Source organism: Tursiops truncatus, chromosome 19 (genome assembly GCF_011762595.2).
Source record: "Tursiops truncatus isolate mTurTru1 chromosome 19, mTurTru1.mat.Y, whole genome shotgun sequence".
Taxonomy (NCBI): Eukaryota; Metazoa; Chordata; class Mammalia; order Artiodactyla; family Delphinidae; genus Tursiops; species Tursiops truncatus.
Genome location: NC_047052.1, coordinates 46,837,293 through 46,859,129, shown reverse-complemented (window position 1 = coordinate 46,859,129; position 21,837 = coordinate 46,837,293). Strand labels below are relative to the sequence as shown.

General features: G+C 59.0%; 2 protein-coding genes across 5 annotated transcripts; one reads left to right on the top strand and one right to left on the bottom strand.

Annotated features, from left to right (window-relative positions):
* The first annotated feature begins 660 nt into the window (after positions 1-660).
* Positions 661-3,855, top strand: B3GNT8 (UDP-GlcNAc:betaGal beta-1,3-N-acetylglucosaminyltransferase 8). 2 transcript variants are annotated; one of them, XM_033845898.2, is made up of 2 exons: positions 661-801; positions 1,158-3,855. In XM_033845898.2, the coding sequence occupies exon 2, from the start codon at positions 1,189-1,191 to the stop codon at positions 2,380-2,382; it is 1,194 nt and encodes a 397-aa protein (XP_033701789.1). In that variant the 5' UTR covers positions 661-801; positions 1,158-1,188; the 3' UTR covers positions 2,383-3,855. The 2 variants fall into 2 exon arrangements, with proteins under 2 accessions (XP_033701789.1, XP_033701790.1); XM_033845899.2 differs by having other exon boundaries at positions 703-874.
* Positions 2,924-21,559, bottom strand: BCKDHA (branched chain keto acid dehydrogenase E1 subunit alpha). 3 transcript variants are annotated; one of them, XM_033845896.2, is made up of 9 exons: positions 21,278-21,513; positions 13,383-13,562; positions 13,188-13,274; positions 9,356-9,464; positions 7,024-7,185; positions 5,100-5,306; positions 4,836-4,977; positions 4,428-4,599; positions 2,924-3,383 (listed from the first exon to the last, which is right to left on the bottom strand). In XM_033845896.2, the coding sequence occupies exons 1-9, from the start codon at positions 21,380-21,382 to the stop codon at positions 3,213-3,215; spliced, it is 1,335 nt and encodes a 444-aa protein (XP_033701787.1). In that variant the 5' UTR covers positions 21,383-21,513; the 3' UTR covers positions 2,924-3,212. The 3 variants fall into 3 exon arrangements, 2 of the variants coding, with proteins under 2 accessions (XP_033701787.1, XP_033701788.1); XR_004523479.2 differs by having other exon boundaries at positions 3,188-3,383; positions 4,741-4,977; positions 21,278-21,559; XM_033845897.2 differs by lacking the exon at positions 7,024-7,185 and having other exon boundaries at positions 21,278-21,516.
* Between the last annotated feature and the right edge of the window lie 278 nt (positions 21,560-21,837).

Here is a 21,837-nt window from a genome sequence, read left to right as displayed (position 1 = left end):
CGTCGTCCCTCCACCTGCCCCTGCACATCTCTCCACCCTCCCCCACAAGGGCTTCCCTTATCTCTCGCCAGCTGTCTCCACCTTCCCGTCCTATCTCTCTCTTCTTGCAGCTCTCTCCTCTGGGCCTTCCTGAATCTCTGCCGCCTGTCTCCTCCCTGCCTGCCCCCGGGGTCTCCCTGGCTGTCTCTTCTTTCTCTGCAATGTCCGTCTCTGCCTGTATCCCCTCCTCCCCACCAGCCCCCTTCCCCATCCCCACCCTGACTCCGGGCCACACACCCCCACCTCTGGCAAGGTCACCCATGCCCTTTCAGCACAGTCACACACACACACACACACACACCCTCCTCCCCCGGCCAGGCCCTGCCCCTGGCCTCCAGCCTGGCCACTTCAGGACTCTGCCTGCCCTTGGGCCATTCTGACACTTCCCAGCCCCTCGGCCTCACCCTCCCTTGGACTCTCTCCCAGGCTCCCTGGTTCTCCCCTCCCCAGCCTGTCAGCTCCCGGTCTCTGCAGCCACCCCTGCACCTTTCCCGCTGTCTCACCAGAAAACCAGCCCCAACACGCCACAGCCCCATCCCTCAGGTCTGCCTCCTGTCCTCCCCCCTCCCCTCCCTCAGCCCCGCCCCGGTCCCTCCCGGCCCCTGGGGCCCTCCCAGCCTCCCACAGACTGGCTGGGCTGGGCTGGGCTGGGCTGGGCTGGGCTGGAGAACAACAGCGCTGGAGACACCAGCGCTGCCGGACGAGGGCAGAGGGCCGGCCCAAGGCCCAGGGCGCTGGAGCTGGCCAGAGCCAGACCCAGAGGTAAAGGGGAGGGAGCCGTGCCTGGGGTGGGGACTGTCGGGCGAGGAGGTGACCCCGGTGATACTGACTCCTGGTAAGGGGGATGAACTGGGGGGAGAGGGAGGTTGGAATGGCGGAGTCCCTGGTCTCTGGGGTGCGGATGGGGAATAGGTAGCCTCCCGGGTTTCTACGAAAGTGGAAGGAGCTAGGCTGAGTGGAAAGAACAGGGTGCTGGAATGCGAGTAGAATAGGGATTCGTACAGGGTCGTTGGTGGAGGGCTGGTTTAGGGTCTGAGACTACGAGAAGCCCTGGAGGGCTCGGCAGGGCCCGAGGGCCCGCCCCTGCACCCCAAAAGGCCTCTGTGGCTCTTTCGCAGGTCCCACAGCTGCCCTTTCCTGGGCCGGGTCATGCGCTGCCCCAAGTGCCTTCTCTGCCTGTCAGCACTGCTCACACTCTTGGGCCTCAAAGTGTACATCGAGTGGACGTCCGAGCCCCGGCTGGGTAAGGCCTACCCGGGACCCCGCAGCACCCCACCAGGCCCCACGCCAGCCAGCCCCGAGCCCACCCTGCCGGCTAACCTCTCGGCCCGTCTGGGCCAGACTGACCCGCTGCCCTCGGCCTACTGGAACCAGCAGCAGTGGCGGTTGGGGACCCTGCCCAGTGGGGACAGCACTGAGGTGGGGGGCTGCCGCGCTTGGGGAGCTGCCGCTGCGGCCGAGATCCCCGACTTCGCCTCCTACCCCGAGGACCTCCGCCACTTCCTGCTGTCGGCAGCCTGCCGGAGCTTCCCACGGTGGCTGCCCAGGGGTGGCGGTGGCCAGGTGGCCAGCTGCGAGGACCCCGACGTCCCCTACCTGCTGTTGGCCGTCAAGTCGGAACCAGGGCGCTTTGCAGAACGACAGGCCGTGAGGGAGACGTGGGGCAGGCCGGCTCCCGGGGTCCGGCTGCTCTTCCTGCTGGGGTCCCCGGCGGGCGAGGGGAGGCCTGACCTAGGCTCCCTGGTGGCCTGGGAGAGCCGCCGCTACAGCGACCTGCTGCTCTGGGACTTCCTTGACGCCCCCTTCAACCAGACGCTCAAGGACCTCCTGCTGCTGGCCTGGCTGGGCCGCCACTGCCCCAGCGTGAGCTTCATCCTGCAAGCCCTGGATGACGCCTTCGTGCGCGTCCCCGCCCTTCTGGACCACCTGCGGGCCCTGCCGCCCAGCACGGCCCGTGGCCTCTACCTGGGTGAGGTCTTCACCCAGGCCAAGCCCCTCCGGAAGCCTGGAGGACCCTTCTACGTGCCTGGGTCCTTCTTTGAAGGCGGCTACCCAGCCTACGCAAGTGGGGGCGGCTACATCATCGCGGGCCGCTTGGCACCCTGGCTGCTGCGGGCGGCGGCCCGCGTGGCGCCCTTCCCCTTCGATGATGTCTACACCGGCCTGTGCTTCCAAGCCCTGGGCCTGGCCCCCAGGACCCACAAAGGCTTCTTCACGGCCTGGCCGGCAGGCCGCACTGCTGACCCCTGTGCTTTCCGTGACCTGCTGCTGGTGCGGCCCCTCAGCCCCCAGGACAGCGTCCGGCTCTGGAAACAGCTGCGGGACCCTCAGCTCCAGTGCTGAGACTCGGAGGTGGGGCGGGGCGGGGAGGGCAGACCTGGCCTGGGCCTTGGCGCCAGCCCCTTGCTCAGCCTCTCTTTCTAGGCCTCGGTGCGAGGAAGGAGGTCCTGGAATGGAGGCTGCCTGAGCCCTCCCTGGGCCTCCCCAAGAGGCGACAGACTGTTGCCGTCTTTCAGTTTCTGAGGCCTGGAGTCGTCGTCTCTGTCTATGGGGCCTTGAGGCAGTTTACGGAGCAAAGCTCAGCTGCACCCTGACCTTCACACCAGACGCTCTCCCCACCCTTACTGGGCAAGGCCGGCTCCGATGGCCTCTCGGTCACCTCGCTGGACACCAGCTCTGACCCGTTCTACGGGAGACAAGAGGCCCTCTCCGGAGGACCCCACCCCCACCCTGCTTGCTGAAGCTTCTGGAGGAAGACGACAGCTCAACAGCCTCGGCCTTATTTATCTCAACTGGAGAAGCACGGGCGGCCCCAAACCAGTCATGCTGGCCTCTCCTCCCACATCCCCAACTCCAGGAAACAGAAACCAGAGGTAGCATGAAGCCAAATGCAGAGACACAGTTTATTCACTACCTGCTGGCCACCTCTCACTCTGAGTAAGTTCCACAGGCTGACCTGCCACGTCCACCCCCAGCCCTGAGGGGCTTCCAGTCCTGGAGGTGCCCCTGCCCAGCCCCTGGGAGAAGACCCTGTAACTAAAGGCGAAGAAGGGGCTGACCAAGGCCCCACCAACGTTAACAGCACGGAGAGGCAGGAGCCGCCCCAAGTGCTGCCCTGGCCGCCTCTGCCCTCAGAGGCAGAGTTGGCGTAGGTGGGGATGGGCCAAGTAGCCTCACTTCTCGAAGTGATCCAGGGGGTAGTGTTCCCCATAGGCCTGGAGGTGACGGGCCAAAGACTCCTGCTGCTTGCGGAGCTGGGTAGGCATCTCCTGATACACATCTGAGAAGAGCAGGCTGGGGCTGGGCTTCAGCTTCCGCTCGGCCTGCTCAAAGGCCTCCATCACCTGGGGGACAAGCGGCAGTGGGCAGGCAGCCGACCTCTCACCCAGGAACCTGCTTCCTACCTGTGGGATCCTGGCGAGGGGTTAACCCCCTGAGCCTCAAGTTCCCACGTGGACAATAGAAATAGTGGTGACGGGCTTCCCTGGTGGCACAGTGATTAAGAATCCGCCTGCCAATGCGGGGGACAAGGGTTCGAGGCCTGGTCCGGGAAGATCCCACGTGCCGCGGAGCAGCTAAGCCCGTGCGCCACGACTACTGAGCCTGCGCTCTAGAGCCCACGCGCCACAACTACTGAAGCCCGCGCGCCTAGAGCCCCTGCTCTGCAACAAAGAGAAGCCACCACAATAAGAGGCCCGCACACCGCAACGAAGAGTAGCTCCCGCTCGCTGCAACTAGAGAAAGACCGCACGCAGCAACGAAGCCCCAGGGCAGCCCAAAACAAATAAATTTAATAAATTAAAAAGAAAAAAAAAATAGTGGTGACAACTGATGTCCCAAATCCCAGCATCTCCATCCTTAGCAGAACCAGGCACTATACTAAGAGTATGGAATCGATTCAGCCTCTCAGCAGCCCTAAGAAGCAGGCAGCTCAGAGGTGAGGAAACCGAGGCACAGAGAAGGGACATGCCCACGATGCTGTGGTCAGGGGCAGAGCCAGGAAGCACATGCTGCCCGACACCAGGGTCTGCCCTGCCCACTGGGCCGCAGTGCTTCTGGTGTCTGATGACCAGGGCCGAGGAGGGCAGTGCACAGACTCTGGCGGACACTTACACCCCATCTGGATCAGATGCAAACCCTCAGACAAGCTCCTGAGGTGGGTACCCCAGTATCCCTCTTCAGAGGCGGAGGAGCTGAGGGCAGACCACGGCTAAGGTGCACGTGTCCTGGCATCATGACATTAGAGACATCACCAGGGTTATCCCCGAGGCTGCCAATTCAATGGCCCCCAACCCCCAGCCTCCCCATCCTTCCAGGGTTCTCCGTGACACACCATCCCGGAACACGACCCCTGGGGTGGTTTCCAACGGAGGGTGGCCCTTCCTCACCTTCTTGCGGGACTGCTTCCTCCAGGCCTTCTCCTGCTCATCGTCCCACCAGCCACAGCTCTGCAGGTAGTGCCTCAGCCGGGAGATGGGGTGGTCCTGCTTGTCCCAGTAATTGACCTCGTCCACTGAGCGGTACGCTGAGCTGTCGTCGCTGGTGCTGTGGTGCCCGATCCTACCAGCCGGAGGGGGACCCAGGGTCAGGCTGGCGCCCCTCAGGTGAGGGTCAGGAAGGAACGGGGGGGACTAGGGGAGAAGGCGGGAAATGGAATAAAGGCCGGAAGGGGCTACACGGTGCAGGGCAGTGGGGTTGTACCGCGGGGACGGTGATCCACGTGGGGGAGGTGCTGAGGACGGCAGTGGTCGAGGCTGGGGGCCGACGGGGGCGGAGGCGGGGGGCGCGGCAGGCACCTGTAGGTCATGGCCTCAATGAGGAAGGGCTGGTTCTCTGCCACGGCCCGCCGCCGGGCCTCCTTGGTGGCGTTGTACACAGCAAACACATCATTGCCATCCACGCGAATGGACAGGATGCCGTATCCGGGGCCTCGAGCCGCTGTAGGGACAGGGAGGCAGGTCAGGCCCCAGGGCTCAGGTGAGACAGGAGCAGGGAGTGGGGCGAGAGGGGAGGAAGGAGAGGGCGCAGGCAGAGCGGGGAGCAGCCCCCAGGGCCCGTACCGATGCCATCCCCGCGGTACTGCTCAGAGGTGGGCGTGGAGATGGCATAGCCGTTGTTCCGGCAGAAGAAGATGATGGGGCACTCGAGGGTGGCGGCGAAGTTGAAGCCGGCGTGGGCGTCCCCCTCACTGGCCGCGCCCTCTCCGAAGTAACAGATGATGACCCTGTTGGCGTTGGCCCGCTTGGCCGCGTAGGCTGCCCCCACCGCTGCAGGAGCAGAGACACGCGTCTCCCTGCACTCATACCCTCCCCGCGTCCACACCCTCGCACCCCAACCCGGGGCTCCGGCCCTCAGGCTAGCTGTTGCCAGGCTCTGAGGGGAAAGAAAACACCTGAGCCGCCGCCCCCCCCCCCCCCAGAAGCTGCCCCGCCCACAGTCTCCTCCCGTCGGCTGACGGCAGCTCCATCCTTCCATCCTTCCAACTGCTCAGGCCACGAACTTCAGCATCTTTGACTCCTGACTTTCTGTCACGCCCCCATGCCCGCTCGGCCTTCAAAGCGGAGCCAGAATCCGACCCCTTCTCCCCATTCCCTAACCTCTCCCTGGTGGTCCCAGCCCCACCTCTGGCCCGAGCAGCCTCCTCCCCAGCCCCCTGCTCCTCCCACCCAAGCTGTTACCCTCAGGGCAGCAGCCGAGCCGGCAGGTGGTTCTGCAGCGGACTCCTCCCCCTCCCCCAGCTCGGGGCCACTCTGGGTCCAAGTGTCTTCAAAAGTCGACAGCCTGAGACCCCACCTGTGCGCACCCCTCCCTCCACACCTGCCCCGCTGGCTCCTCCTGGCACCTCGGACACGTCACCGAGCAGGCACCCGCCTCCACATCCCGAGTGGCTCCCTCTCTCACCTTCTGGTCTGTACTGTCACCTGGTGACAGCTGTCCCCACCTTCCCCCATCAAGAACCGCTCCCTCTCAGCTTTACTTTTCCCTGTGGGCCTTGTCACCCCTGACACACTCCATGTGTTACTTCATCCTGTTTATTGTCCGTCTCTCCCACCAGTGTCAGCAGCAGGAAGGCTGAGGTTTTTGCTGCCTCTGTTCAAGGCACCTAGAATGGCACCCAGCACACAGCATGGACTCCGTACACTGGCCAACTGAGTGACTTAACTGGTCACCCAAATGGAAGATGAGGGCCAGGCCCCACCTTATGGAAAGCCTACGAAATGGAAATCAGTGAAAATGCTACCTCTTCCCAGAAAGCTGCCCTGTCCGCCTCCCACCTCAGACACAAACCGCTCCTGTTCCCAAATAGAACACACCGGGCGAACGTGCCCAGAGCCCTCTGACATGCCAGGCACTCTAAGCCCTGTACACATCAGTTCACGTGTCTGCCCTGGAGCAGACTGACCCTCGACCGAGTGCAGGCTCCACAGGGCGGGGGCGGGGGCCGTCCACATCCCCGTCTTTGCACTGTGTGGCCACAGCCCTCCCCCGGCGGGTCTGCTTCACAAGCAGTCACCTTTAACAGAAGCCACACCAACTGCGCTAAGCATCGTGCACTTGCGGAGTAAGCTTCAGGGGAGGCACTCAGGGCAGGCAGGACAGGGCCGGGGTGGAGGACCCAGCCTCTGGAGCCACACGGTCCACGATTTGAGTGCCTCCTCTTCTTGCTACCGGCCGGGTGACCTTTAGTAAGGAAGCTGGCACACGCTCAGTCCCACGCAGCTGGCTGTGCCGGTGAACGGACACGGGCTGGGCACAAGCGTGAGAAACTGACAGCGTGATTGTGCTCAAACCTGCCGAATGGGGCGAAGACGCCACTAGAGCCCTCCTGCGAGGGTCCCAGACAAGAGGGGTGTAAGTCTAGAGCCCAGGCCAGCGCTAGGACCCTGGCGCCACCAGGAAGCCCCCGGAAGGGATGGAGGAGGCTAGGGCCCAAGCAGGGTAACGACTCAGACTGTGTGTGCGGCCCGGGGCGTGCATCCTCACCCTGAGGGATCTGCGTGGCCAGTGGAGAGGAGATGGTGACGAAATGGCGCTCCCTGCAGCCATAGTGGACGGGCATCTGGCGCCCCTTGCCCAGGTCGCTCACGTTGCCGTAGCACTGGGCCATGAACAGTTCCAGGGGATAGTTCCGGTACATGAGCACGCCTGGTGCAGGAGAAGGCAGGGTTACCGTGGCGGGTGGTGTGCGGGACAGGCCAACCCTGTGAGGGCCCCTGGGCCAGGCCCTTCCTGCCCAGGACCCGTTCCGCTGACTGTCCTACAGCAGGGAAGGCGCGTTCGGATGCTCATAGGGACCAGGCGGGTGCAGGAAGCAGGCGGGCAGAGCAGAAAGCACAGGCCTGCCTAAAGCAGAGGCTGCTGTTCAAACCAACTGACCTCTGCCCAGGGAGGCAGGTGGTCCAGCTTTTCAAAAGGAGCAATCCAGCGTGCTTTTTGGGGGGGGGGGGGCGCTAGGGGAGAGGAAGGGAAGCTACCTGATTTTTAAGAGTTTCCACTAATTCATCTACTTAAAAAAAAATCATCATATGAACCAAAAAGAAGTATGGGCCGTGCTCACGACCTGTGGACTAGAGAGGAAATATTCAAACCTGCTCATGGCAGTAAAATCCTTTCTTCAAACAAAACCCCGGCGGATGCCCACCTCATCATCAAAGGCGCCACAAGGCCACACCTCTCTGACGCGAGCTTCGCACTAGCTGGCTCACACAGCTGGTGGGGCTGGCGGGGGGTCCCTTGCGGCCGCTCCAGTGGGAGGTGGGTAGGGGCCTCCACTCTGCTGTGAGGGGAACCGACACAGGCTCCAAGGTTTCCGGCACTGAGGACAGCTCAGTGAGCGCTGCCGTTCTCAGTGCCCTTGTTCTCCCCACTTCACAGGAGACACAGAGTCACACGGGGAGTAGCGGCCCAGTCAGGACTGGGACAAGCAGGGCCTGCCTTTCCTCCCTGCCCCTCACAGGACTGGGACAAGCGGGGCCTGCCTTTCCTCCTTGCCCCTCACAGGACTGGGACAAGCGGGGCCTGCCTTTCCTCCCTGCCCCTCACAGGCGCCTCGGCAGCTGTCTGGATGCAGGGCCTTCCGTGACCCTTGGTGCAGGACGGCTCACTCCTGCAGAGGCGGCTGGGGCCCAAACAGCCCCCATGTGCAGAGCCCAGCGGCCGCCCGTAACTCCAGGACCCTCGCTCCAGGCCCTGCATGGAGCCCTCCCCAGAGAGATCCCCTCAGCAGAAACAGTGAGAAGCGCTTAGCAAACGTGGCAGGGGCCTGGCTCGCGGCCCAATGCCCAGGCAAACCTAATGATGCGGAACCACGGACGGTATCACAGGGCATCTGCTCCCCTGGAGCATGTGGGGTGGGGGGGTCTGGTGCAGCTGAGACAGTAGATAGTCTGAGAGCAGACTGGAAGGCTGTGCTGGTCCCGGGAGCGCTCTGGGCAGCCTGCCTGGCCAGGCCACACCTCCCCACTGAAGAGCTGTCCCCGGGTGAGAGGCCTTGCTCACGACACCGCCTCTGACTCCGAGTGCTCACCCCACGCCAGGCCCTGTGCTGAGGGCTTTACGTCATCTGCCCTCTGAAACCCCTCAACAACCGTCTTGGGAGGGTTCACTGTCTCCCCCAGTAGATGAGGAAACTGAGGCAAGGAGCAGTTAAGCAACCTGCCCAAGATCGTGCAGCACCTGAGAGGAAGGGTCAGATCTGGCTCCCCTGCTGGGCCCCATACCAACAACTGCTGTGGAACCCCACCCTCAGCTCCCCGGGCTCACTCCTGCACGCCCAGTCTCTCCTTAACACTCATCCGTTTTCTTCATTCCTAGTCGTCGCTCCTTCCATCCTCTCCCTCATTCACTCAGAAGTTAGCCACTCCCAGGCTGGAACACGCCCACCCATCTGCCTCGGCTGTGGCTGCGTGAAGGACACGGCACCTGGGAAGAGGCCAGCTCGGCCTGACCTCACTGCAGGCTCGCGGCAGCCCCACAGCGCAAGGGGTTGCCATCCCATCATAATCTCTATTTCAAAGATGAGAAAACTGAGGCTCAGAGAACGGAAGTGACTTGTCCAAAATCGAATAACTGGTCACCAGCAAGGCATGGAATGGTCAGGAGCACAGGCTCTTAACTACAATACTGCCAGGCCTCCGCGGAGGGGAAGCACCCTTAGGCCTCTCTGGCAAGGTGCCGCTCCTAGAAGAGCACATTGGTAACTGATGTGGGCCTCGCCTTCATAGCAGGAGGGACTGGGCCTGACGAGTCTCGATGGGGACCACAGACCCAGGTCCCTGGCACCTGCTCCACAGGGCCGGGCCACGGGCAGACGTACCTGCCTCCCGGTACTGGCCAAACACCAGGTCCGTGCTGTCCAGGGCTGCTGCACTCCCCACGTGCGTCCCCTCCTCACCATAGTTGGTCATGTAGAAGGATATCCGGCCCTGGGGGTGGAAGAGGGCCCAGAGGGCAGGTTCAGTTAGACTGGGCAATGCCAGAGAAACATCTGAACACTGACCGACTTCCAACCACTCCGTGGTTCAACAGATGCTTCCTGGAGGCCGGCTCTGGGCCAGGCCGCGCTGGCGTCCCTGCCTTCACAGAGGAACCGCCAGGTTGGTTACAGCCAGGGTGATGGGGCTGCGTGATGGGGGCTGAAGGGGTACCCGCCCCACTGTGGAGGGGCATCGAGGAGCGATGCCTATGCCGAGCAAAGGTAGGGAGGGTGGAGGTTTCCAGGCAGAGAGAACAAGAAAGGCCATGAGGTCAGAAGGGCTGGGACACAAAGTGGGAGGGGTGGAGAACTACGAGGAGGGAGAGAGAACGACATATCCGGACTTTACCCTGAGGACGGTAACCGCCAACAGTTCTCAGGGGAGAGATGTTTTAAAAATGTCTCTCAGGCTACCACGTGGGAACGGATGGAGGAGACAGGAACGAGTGCCAAGTGCCAGGTGGGAGGGGGCGCGGCCTGGCCTGGTGGTGGCAGGCGGCAGGGAGAGGATGACTGAGAGTCTTGAGAAGCAGAGTGAGCGGTGCAGGGAGCGGCAGTCCCTGTTGGTTCGCTACACCGGTGCCCAGGGCAACTCCCTTCTCCTGAGCCCCCTAATCCCAGAGCCTGGAAAAATATGTTCCCAGCCTCCCTTACAGTCAGAAGTGGCCACAGGACACAAGTTCTAGGCAGAGAATTAAGCGGAATTCTGCTTTTGCTTTCTTGATAAAAGAGGTCACTGCAGCTGCTGCCGCCCCTTCCCTCCAGGTTTGCACACAGCCATGAAGCCTGGACCTGTGGCAGCCGTCTTGTGAACGTGAGGCAAGAAGCACGGGCCGAAAGCCAAGTCGCCCACGATGGTGAAGCAGAAAAGAAGTCTGGGTGCCTGACGGCGGCAGAATGGATTTCTAACTAAATACCTAAGGGCAGAGTGAATGAAAGGGGAAAGTGATAGTGAGGGGGTGGGAGGGGACAGGGAATACCAGTAGGTCTCCAGTTTGGGCAAATGGGTGGAGGGCGGTACCGGCACTGAGAAATGGCCTAAGGGCGGAAGAGGAGCAGGTCCGGGAGGAAGGTGCTGAGCTCAAGCCTGGATGGGCTGAATTTGGTGAGGGACACCCAGGGTGAGAAGCCAAGCAGATCGGGGGCTAAGAGGTGAAGTCTGGCTGGAGATCCGGGAGGCCTGGCACAGAGATGGAGGTAAGCAGGACTGTATGTAAGGTAAAAATGGAGCCAACCAGGTCAGCAGCTGCAGGACGCCCTGTGCCCAGGCCTCATGTGTTCCGCAGGGGCCTCCTGTCGCGGGGGGGGACCACAGATGAACAACACTTTCTTCCAGGTGGGGAGCCAATTGAAAGCAATGAGTGGGGCGGATGCTGGGTGCTGAGGGCCTGGCAGGGCTGTCGAGGTTGGTGTGGGGAGGAGCCTGAGGGGGGGCCCCCTGAGGAAGCAGGACCTGGGCTAGGGGCAGAGGTCCCTGGTTGCCTACCCAGTATCAGATCCCTCTTCCTCTTTGCTAACAGATCTCATTCCACCACAGACAACACCTGCCCGGACTAAAAGACTACTTTCCCAGTCTCCCTTGCAGCTGGGAGTGACCGATGAAACGGGTGATGTTTTTTGGTGGGACTGCCTGGAAAGTTCTATAAATGTGGGTGTGGGGAGACAGCTGGGCGGTGCCACGTTTGACCTTCCACCTTCCTTCTGCCTCCTGCCTGGAGCGAGGCGTGGCGGAGGGGGCTCCAGCAGCCATGTGGTTTATGAGGGGCCCTGGAGGCTAGAAGCCAGTGCTGGGTATCCAGTGACACTGTGGTACCACCACACCAGCCCTGACCACCTGTTTTCACATTTCTCTCATGCAGAAGAAAAAACCTATTAATCTGTTTAAACTACTGCTTTTATTTCTGTTGGGATGGGGGCTGCTGGGATAACCCTAGCTAAGGAAGGCTGAAACCTGATGGCTGAGCTGATCTTACTGAGGGTTCCCTGTGTCAGCCAAGGGGCGAGGGGCTTTACGTGCCGGGTCTCGCAGAATTCCAACCCCCACCTGGTCGGGTGGGGTGGGGTGGGTTCTGTCGTTATTTCTATGTTTTAATACACTAAAGAAACCGAGGCAAAGACAAGAAAAGTCACCTGCCTAAAGTCCCATTTCTGACTGGACCCACGTCTGCCAGGTTCCAAAGCCCCCGTCTGCGCAGACAACCCAGGGGTCAGGAAGGAGCCCGGCCATGTGAGAGAGTGTGGGAGGGGTGGCCTGGCACTGAGGCCATGCAGGGGGGAGCAGATGGCCCAGGCCACAGTGAATGGGAGACGGGGTGGACAGGAAGGGCAGGTCTTGATTCTGTGGACGGTAGGAGCCAAGGGAAGTTTCTGGGCAGATGGAGAACCCACACGTAGTGCTCCTGTGAGCAAGAGAACCAGGGAGCTGGCTGCCCGCCTGACCTGCTCGGAATTGTCCTCAGTGGGCCTTGTGCTTTCAGTGCACAGTGGGGTCACAGGGGGGTCACCTGGGGCCCTGATACAAGTGCAGACTGCCAAGCCCAAGCCCATCCCCACTCCTGAGGACGAGCCTGCCCAGCATTCTTCCCACTTTCCTAACAGGAACCCCATGCTCCTGCTCTCCGTCTCCGCAGCCTGGGAGGGACGGACTCCAGGCCTCTGTGCCCTTGGTTCCTGGGGATGGGCACGTGGCCCCGGCTTGGCCGGTCAATCACATGGGCTGGCTCAAGGGGGGGTCTGTGACCAAAGCCTGGCCAATAAGCATCAGCTCTGGGCCTTTTGCTGGAACATTAGGGACCAGACATTCTCTTTCCACTGTTAAACAGAAAGGATAATAATTGCAAGACTGGTATCCACGACAAATGCCAGTTTCACTGTTCCTAAGGCCACTACACAGGCCACCATCAATCCTCACAGCAACCCCATAAAGTAGCTAGAGACGAGAAAACTGAAGCACTGAACGGCTAAGCAACTTTCCCAGGGCCACAAAGCTAGAGAGTGACAGAATGTGGACTCGAACTGCAGTCTAGCTCCACAGCCCGTACCCTGAACCCCTTCTCTGCCACCTCTCCGTGAATCTGGAGCCTCCAGAGACCACCGCAGCTTGAGAATGAAGGAAGCCAAGGCAAAGGGGAGCCGAAAAGACACTCAGAGAGAGAAACACGTCTGAAAACATGTTTTGAGCCCGCTGGGTCCAGCTGTGCCTGAAACAGGGCCTTATGGACCTGCAGTTAGTCGAGTCACCCAATTCCCTCTCTGCTGACGCTGCTTTGACTGGGTCTCTGTCAGCTGATGCTAACACAGCTGAGTGCCCCACCGCAGCACAGTGGACACGGGCACTCCCGGAAGCACCGAGAGCCACGCTGTTTCTCAGGACTGTGAGCGCCTGACAGGAAGGGGAGTCCAGTCTTCTCCTGCCTGCCCTCTCCCAGCACAGCTAAGCCCCCAGCACGGCGTACAACAGGCTTTCCGTGATCTGGTCCACCCTGCTGCCCTTGGGCAGGACCCTCCCACCCTCTTCCTCCAGAGCCCCAGCAGAACCCCAAGAACTCTAAGGACCTCAAGACAAGGATCTCCATTGCACTCCCTCCTCCTTGCGAGCTGTCTTTTGGCCCAAACACAGGTAGGGGGACCTCAGGTCACCCCACGCCCCTCTCCCCAGCCCGTGCCCACGCACCTGTCTCTGGGACTCATAGAGGATGCGGTCCATGGTGTTGAGCAGCGTCATGGTCTTGTAGAACTTGAGCACCTTCTCCTGGGGCAGCTGCAGATGGAGGCACAGACATATGTGGGCCCGCTGGGACCAGAGGGGAGGAGACGGGCAAGGGGCCTGGGCGTGGAGGCACGGGGTCGGGGGGAAGCGGCCTCTCACGTGGGGATCCTCGCTGGGGTTGATGATCTGGCCCTGCCGGTCCATGACGCGGTAGATGGGGATCCCAGAGATGACATTGGGCTGGATGAACTCGAGCTTGTCTATAAACTCCGCCGAGGCCCCTGGGAACTGGGGCTTGTCATCCAGGGACGAGAAGTGCTGCTGCTGCCTCTGGGGATGCTGGGAGAGACGGCGGGGGAGAGAGGGGAGCAGACACCCATGTCAGGAGCAGCGGAGGCTCTGCAGGCTCAACCCCGCAGCGGCAGGCAGCACGGCCTGGTGATTAAGCCACCACAGCCGCGGTGGACTCTGGGGCCTGATGCACAGGGTCTGAATCCCGGCTCGGCCACCTTCCCAACGTGTCACACGTTGGGCAAGTTCCTACAACTGCTTCGTGTCTCAGCTCTCAGCTGTAAAATTGGGGTGAAAAATCATAGTATCTATCACACAGGGTCGCTGTAAAGGTTAAATAATCTAATAAAGTGGCAGGCAGCTCAAGAACCAGTAGCTATTATTATCAGACGTCCAAACTCCTCACCCTGGCATTCAAGGCCTCGCCAGGGCTGACCGCCGCTACCCCGTCCTCTCCATCTCCCACGGCTACCACAGACACACACACACCGCTGCACAGCGACCTCCAGTCAGCCAGAAGGGCTCTTTACTGACCCCTTTACCCACAAGGAGGCCACCCAGCTTAGAGCTATGTCTGTGAGCCCTTAAGAGTCAGCCTGCCAAGTTCAAATCCCTTGCTGAGTGACCATGGGAACGGGACTTCCCCTCTTCAAGTCTCCCCTTTCTCAACCTGTAAAATGGAGAACACCGCATGGAAACGTTGCGCGGCTCAAACAAAATCACGTGTATAGAACGGCGAGCAGAGTGCTTGCATGTATAGTAAAGGCTCAGAAAGATGCCGATCATCGTTTCTCCCACCGCATCTCTTGCTCTCGTCTCTGCACCAGAAGCCTCTTTCCCCACCGCCTGGCAAACTGCTCCACACACTTTACCACCCTCTCCACTCCAGTTCAGGAGCCCAGACTGACTCATTCAACAAATATCTGAGCACCTGCTTCGTTCCACGGCCTGTGCTGGGTTCCGGGGACCTAAGAGAGGCAAGACACCTGTCCCTGCCGCCCAGCAAGGAAGACAGAGGTTCAACAAGTAACGCTGAGCGGATGAGGGTGATGCGTATTCCCCCAGGAGAAGCCATGGGGTGAGAGCAGAGTGGAAAGAGGGTAAGGCTCCCCTGAGGAAGTGATATGAGAGCTGGGACCTGAAGGATATCTAGGGGTCAGGGACAGAGCATTTGAAGCTGGGGTAACGGGACACACAAAAGGCAAACAGTGAGCAATGGCATGTCCCTTCTGGACCTGGGAAGGAGCCCCGTGGAAAGCATCACACCCCCCCGGCTGAGAGGAGGCCTGCTGGGGAAAGCCCGGGAGAAGCCTACACATGCACCAGGAGGGGAACCAATTCCATTTCTCAGCACTTGAGCTAGAATGCCCTGAACTAGGCTGAGCACTGCAACAGTGCCCCTGCAGTAAGTCTTTGCCAGGCACCAGGCTGAGGTCCGCGTGCAGAACCCTCACTGAGTCCTCAGAGCACATCCGTGAGGCAGAGTATGTACTGCTGCCCTTCAGACGAGGAAACCCAGGTTCAGGCAGGTAACATAACCGCCCTGCACCAGGCCCCAGGGCTAAAACAGATAAGTCAGGACTGGGCTTCCAACCTGGGCAGGGCTGACACCCAGACCCCGAACCCCAGCTGCCACTGCTGGCCCACTTTGCACCCATCTGCATCTTTACTTTCCACCGGTCGCCAGGTTCCTCTCAGCTCAGTAACTGTGGCTTCACTTCCAATAGGTGCTAAAGAAGAATGTCTGGGCTTGTCGTGAGCTGGATCTCACACACGGGTGCTCAAATGCGTTCCCCGCCCTCCCTCCTTTAATTGCGGCAAAGAGCCCTTCCCGGGTTCCAGCAGGGGAACGTGAACCTGTGTGCGTTTATCTGCATTTGTGATTGTGAGGATATAAAGGAAATTATACTCCCAACGGCAGGGCAGCGGCCCAACTCTTGCAGACCGTGCTTCCGCCTTCTGAGCGCTCACGCGGCCGGACCCTTCCATTCACCTGGAGGATCCATTCCTCTCATGTGTATCTCCCACACACATCACAAGCTCCAGGGAGGCAAGAAGCATGTCCACAATGGTTTACAGAGCACACACTTCAACAGCCAATTACTGACCGAACGGATGAATGAGCGGTTAAGTTCACTGGCTTAGTTAGAATCAGACTGACCTGGATGACCTGGGTTCCAATTTCTCAGCTCACTGCACAGCCCTCTGCAAAACACCGTGTCTCTGAATTTCCTTATCTGCGAAAAGGCTGCAGAGGGCTGCTGCAGAAAGTTCCTAAGGCACACGAAGGGTTCAGCAAAGGCACGGGACACGTTACATGCTCAAAAATTGGTAGAAGAGGAAAAAAACCAAAATCTAGGGTCAGGAAATGGGAAAAAGGAAACTGACTGGCACCCTGGGAAGATGGGGAAAAGAGGAGCTGGGGAGAAGGGCTGACTGCATCTCAAGACTGTATTGTAATTCCAGACCGAGGCCCCAGCGGACACTCCAGAGACAGGCTGAGACACGGGAGATGCCATCTGGGGAGGGGCTCTAGGACCGGAGGCCAGGGGCCAGGAGGACAGGGTCATGGGGCTCCGAACAAACCCTGGTGTCAGGGCAGGACTGTCTGCCTCCAGAGGCTGGAGAGCTACAGTCAGGGTACACTAATGCCCCCTGTACCCTGGAGTTGGGCTTTGGCCGTGCCCACTCTTCCTGGGCCTGTAGAGATGAATGTGGTACGTACCCCACGGTTACTGTGTTGATTCCTTGAGCTACCAAAGGGATCGGCACAGTGCCTGGCCCTGAGGAAACGCTCCATAATGGGAGTGGGTGGTAAAATGCCTGCAGAGGGAATATGTGTCTCCACCCATTTTCCCTTCTTTTTGGCGGGGGAGTGGGTTTGTCCTGGTGGCAGTGACGTACAAGGGCAGAAGCTGCACAGATCTACACAAAGCCTTGAAGCCACGCTCTCTCCTACCACACAGGACACAGACGCCTGTTCTGGAAGGCCAAGGTCTGCCCCACACGTACTGGGGTGGCCCCTCCTCGAGCCACTCCCTATGGGGCCACAGTTAAGGGCAGGGACTCTGAGCTGACTGCTGCCTTCGGGAGTGTAAGTACAGCTCCCGGAGCATCAGTTTCCTCATGTGTAAACCAAGGGCGGTATGAGCATCTATCTCACAGATGGTCCTGATTTTTTTTTTACAGTGCTTGTTTTTTTTTTTTTTAAATTTATTTATTTATTTTTGGCTGCATTTATTTATTTATTTATTTTGTTGCTGTGCGTGGTCTTTCTCTAGTTGCGGCCAACAGGGGCCACTCGTTGCGGTGCGCAGGCTTCTCATCGCGGGGGCTTCTCTTGCTGTGGAGCACGGGCTCTAGGCGCGCAGGCTTCAGTAGTTGTGGCATGAGGGCTCAGTAGTTGTGGCTTGCGGGCTCTAGAGTGCAGGCTCAGTAGTTGTGGCACACGGGCTTAGTTGCGCCACGGCATGTGGGATCTTCCCGGACCAGGGCTCGAACCCACGTCCCCTGCATTGGCAGGCGGATTCTCAACCACTGGGCTGCCAGGGAAGCCCGGTCCTGAGGATCTAAAGAGCCCCTGGGTGTACAGTGCTCAGCCCAGTGCCTGACACGTAACAAACACTCGATAACTATGACTAGCTAACAAGTGTACTTGATGACTGTAGCGGTCAAACAAGTCATCATTGAATATTTGCTCCAAGTCAGGCCCTGAACTGAGGGCTGGGGACAACGGGGAGAGACGGATGACAGACACTGAACACACAAGTCATAGTCAGGAGGGGCGATGTCGGAAGAGGCAGGATTGCAGAGAGGTTAGTTAACACACAGGCAGGGTAGGATGAGGGCTGGAGAGCCAAGCGGCCTGTGTTTGAATCCTGGCTCTGTCCCTTTCCAGCCATGTCACCTTGGGTAGGACTGTCTCCCTGAACCCGCGTCCCCTTGTGGAAATAAGAGTTTCTATTTCACTGGCTGGTGGTGAGGCGGGTATAAAGCACCTGCTGTAGATCGAGTAGGAAGACTTTCACTAGCTGCATCACATGCAGCAGGAGGAAAAGCTTCCTGGAGAAGGCGGAGCGAAGCCGAGGCCTGAGGGACGAGCAGGGGTGAGCCAGGCAGAGGCTGGGGGGAGAACACGTCAGTCCTTGGGAAGGACAAAGGCTCTGAGGCAAGAGGAGAGATCCTGGCACCCTGGAGACCACCTGGCTGTAGCACGGTAACCACAGCAGTTAACTACGTGCCTCGGCGCCACACCAGGCACCTGCTGTACGGTGCCTGTGACTCACTGAACCTGCACGGCACCCAGGTGAAGCAGGCGTCATGACCACACCTCCGTACCACACAGGTGGCCCCAAGGCTCACAGGGGTTAGGTGACTTGGCCGTGACCCAGGGAGATGATGCGCAGCGGTGTCAGCATCTGAAGCCAGGCAGCCTGCCCACTACAGGGCAGCTGGAGAGAAGAGCGGGGTCCAGCCCGGGAAGGCTGTGTGGATGGTGCCAGGTAACCGAGTCCTCGGAAGCTAGGACAGCTGAGGCCAGCCAAGCCTGCTCTCTCTCTGGAGTCTGAGGCGCTCTGCCTCAAAGAGTGCAAAGCTGACCCTGGCTTTACTTCCAGCTCAGGAATGTCAGTGACCTCATCAGCGGCCTTCCCTTCCAGGGGGATCCGGCTGGGGAGGCCAGGGAAGTGTGGAGATGCGTCAGGCTTTCTCTGGCCTCAGGGACCCGGCGGCTTTAGCAGCACTAAGCTCCCCAGCCACTGAAGATGGGAAGCATCCTTTCCCTGCATCAGTCAAGGCCACGACAGATTCACTGTTCCTGGGGCAAAGCAGCCGCCGCCATTTCTTGAGCCCTTACCGAGCACATGGATGTACGTGTGCTTCCTAAGAGCTGCTTCCTTTCACCCTCAGCGTATCTCTCTGAGGGAGGTACTGCTATTGTCCCTGTTTTACACATTGAGACCGGTCACGGGGTCAGGAAAGCTTCTCTGAGGAAGTGAACTCTCAGCCTGACACCTGAAGGACCATATCCCTACAAAGGCCTCCGGGTGGGAGGAGCTCATCCAAGGAAAGGGGAAAACGGCCAGTGGGGCTGAAGGGCAGTGAAGGGAGGGCATGATGGGGGCTGAGGTCGGCTCTTCCCACCAGCCCCGGGCAGACTCTGATGATACACACCATGTCTGGACTAAGCAGGATGTTGCAAGACCTGAACCGAAGCCCTACCCCTTCTCCTCCTGGCAGCCTGGTACTGTGGAAAGAGACTAGGCTTTGGAGTCCGGAGCTCCAAGTTCAGACCTCACCTCTCTGAGCTTCAGTCTCCTCCCCTGTAATAGAAGAAAACTACCAGTACATACCTTGCAGTATGGCAGTATTAAATACAATAATGAAAAAAATAAAAAAATACAATAATGGTGTCAGTTGGCACTATAAATGATAAAGTGCTTCATTAAGACTAGCCAAGGACTTCCCTGGTGGCGCAGTGGTTCAGAATCCGCCTGCCAATGCAGAGGACATGGGTTCGAGCCCTGGTCCGGGAAGATCCCACATGCCGCGGAGCAACTAAGCCTGTGCGCCACAACTACTGAGCCCGCTTGCCACAACTACTGAGCCCACGAGCCACAACTACTGAAGCCTGTGAGCCTAGAGCCCTGCTCCGCAACGAGAAGCCACGACAATGAGAAGCCCGTGCACCGCAATAAAGAGTAGCCCCCCGCTCAATGCAATTAGAAAAAGCCCAACGCAGCCATAAATAAATAAATAAATTTATTTAAAAAAATTAAATGAGAACTTCAATTCCTCTGTCACGCTAAGCCACATTTCTGGTGCTCAGCAGCCACGTGTGGCTAGTGGCTACTATACTGGACAACATAGATTCAGAACACTCCTATCATTACAAAAAGTCCTATTGACCAGATCAGGCTCAAAATCTTTGACTAAATGCTACTACTCCTTCCCTCCCCTCAAAAAAAAAAAAATTTCCTTTTTAAATCTTAAGAAAAAACAAGTGAGGGGCTTCTCTGGTGGCGCAGTGGTTGAGAGTCCGCCTGCCGATGCAGGGGACATGGGTTCGTGTCCCGGTCCGGGAAGATCCCACATGCTGCGGAGCGGCTGGGCCCGTGAGCCATGGCCACTGAGCCTGCGCGTCCGGAGCCTGTGTTCCACGACGGGACAGGCCACAACAGTGAGAGGCCCGCGTACCACAAAAAAAAAAAAAAAAAAAAAGGAGGGGAAGTAAGCGTGAAGGGCAGCAAGGAGACTGAGCCAGGAAGGAAGCCAATTTAATCAGTCAGGAATGACCCTTCCCTACTCCTGCCCCAGTCCAGCCCAACCCCACCGCGCAGGCCCAACCAATGGGCTCTAGGGAGCTCAGCTGTGGGGAATCTGAGGGCTCAAAAACAAAACAAAACAAAACTGACCGAGAACAGCCCAAAGGCAGGGACTCTCCACCTCCATCTTGCTCCAGCAGCCCTTCGGAAATTACCTGCTTCAACTCCCTTCCCAGGTGTCCCCACACCTCACTCCCAGCCCATCTTCTTGCCCCCATTTCTCTCCCTAGCTAGAGCTTCTTCCCACAGATTCTATCTTCCCTTCCCAATGGTTTGGGCATCAGACGGTCAGGCCCAACCCCACAAGATCTTGATAGATTTCCCGCCAAGGCCCTCACCAATCCAGACCCTCCCAAGGTCACCTCCTTTCTTCTTCCCCCATCTCCGAGGCCAGTTTCTGTCCCTTCCCTCCACCCTCACTTTCAACAGCGGCCAACATTCTGATTGCACTCGTCATATACCAGGTCCTGTTCTTAGCACTTTACACATTTAAGTTACACAACCCTAAGATGGGGCCATTGTTAGCATTTTACAGAGGGGGAAATTAGGTCCAGAGAGGAGCAGTCCCTTGCCCAAAGCTACCGAGCTGGAAAGTGGCAGATTAGGGACATGGTGCCACATGGTCTAGCTCCTGAGCCCATCTTCTTAACCACGACTCTCTTACGTGCGAAATCTTAGTTCACTGCTTTTCTCAGCCCCCGGCCTCTCTCCTAAATAGCGGCTTCTAACTAGATTTCTGCTGTGTGAGCTAGCAATTAGCAGCATCAACCTAACACTTTTGACAAGAAACAAGGCATTTCTCAAGTGTTTCTAAGAAATGTGGGCTAAGTGCTCTGTCTGGACCTCTCTCCCCCCGCCCCCGCTCCCACCCTCTCATTAATTCAACAAATATTTATTGATCATCTTCTCTGTACAGTCATCAAAACCGACAAGGCATTCTATCGGGGGCACAGGATCAAACGACTTTTTTACGCAATTCACTTTAAAATCAGAGTTGGAGCAAAGGGCACCATAAAAGTCCCTGATGGGAAACCTGATCTCTCTTTTCTCCTCCTTGAAGGGGGGGAGTCTTTACCGAGAAGAAAGTCTGTCCCTTACAAAGGCAGTTTTCTCCAACTACTGAGAGGAAAGGTCACACCTCCCCCGCCCGCGTCCTCCAAGCGGCCTCCCCTGGGGAACGGCGGCAACTAACAAGAAGCTCCCTCGCTCTATCCAAGTTGTCTCTCTCCTTCAGGGTTACAAAGGGGCTGCCTGGCTTTTCTCCTCCTAAGGAACTGGAAGTTCTTCCCTTGGGTGTCCTCTCCAAGTGGTTCTCCCAGCCCTTGTCCCTTCTGTTAAAAGCCCTTCCTCCACTCCCTAGAGGAACCCCCACACTCTGAAGACAGCGTAAACATCCCTATACCTCCTTGGAGAAAACTCCCCGTTGTCCCAGATACTCACTGATCTAGCCAGCCCACGAGCCCCTGGCCGCCGCAGGAGGAGGCCAACCCGGCCCAAGCCTCGACTTGATCCCCAGACCCTCGCCGCGGCAGCCGCCACCGCCATCTTTGCTAACAGTCCCTCGCCGATCCGCCCCTCCACGGCGAGCTTGGGGCTGCCACTTCATAAGCCTGACGCAAATGCCAGCATCACCCTGTCAAGAAACCACCTGCTACTAGTCCTGCGGTCTCTAGGGCACATATGCAGATGGATAAAACAATCTAGCTTCCCCAAAATTACTCTGACCGCCTCATCGCAGTTGTTCCTGTAACAGGCAAAGAAGAGGGCAACCTGACCAGAGCCTCAGGGTTTCAGGGCCCGGGGACCTCGGGTAGGACCAAGGCCCTCCATCTCTTCGCTTCTGTCCAATGGCTTTCCTGGACTTTCGAGGCGGGAGTGGGAGGGACCAAATTGTTAGTAAACGCGGAGCCACGTGCGGAAGCTGATCCTGGAGACGCCCCCTCCCCCGCCCCGGGTCGGCGCGTGCGCACTAGGTACGCAGTCTGTAAGCAAGCCCGCGC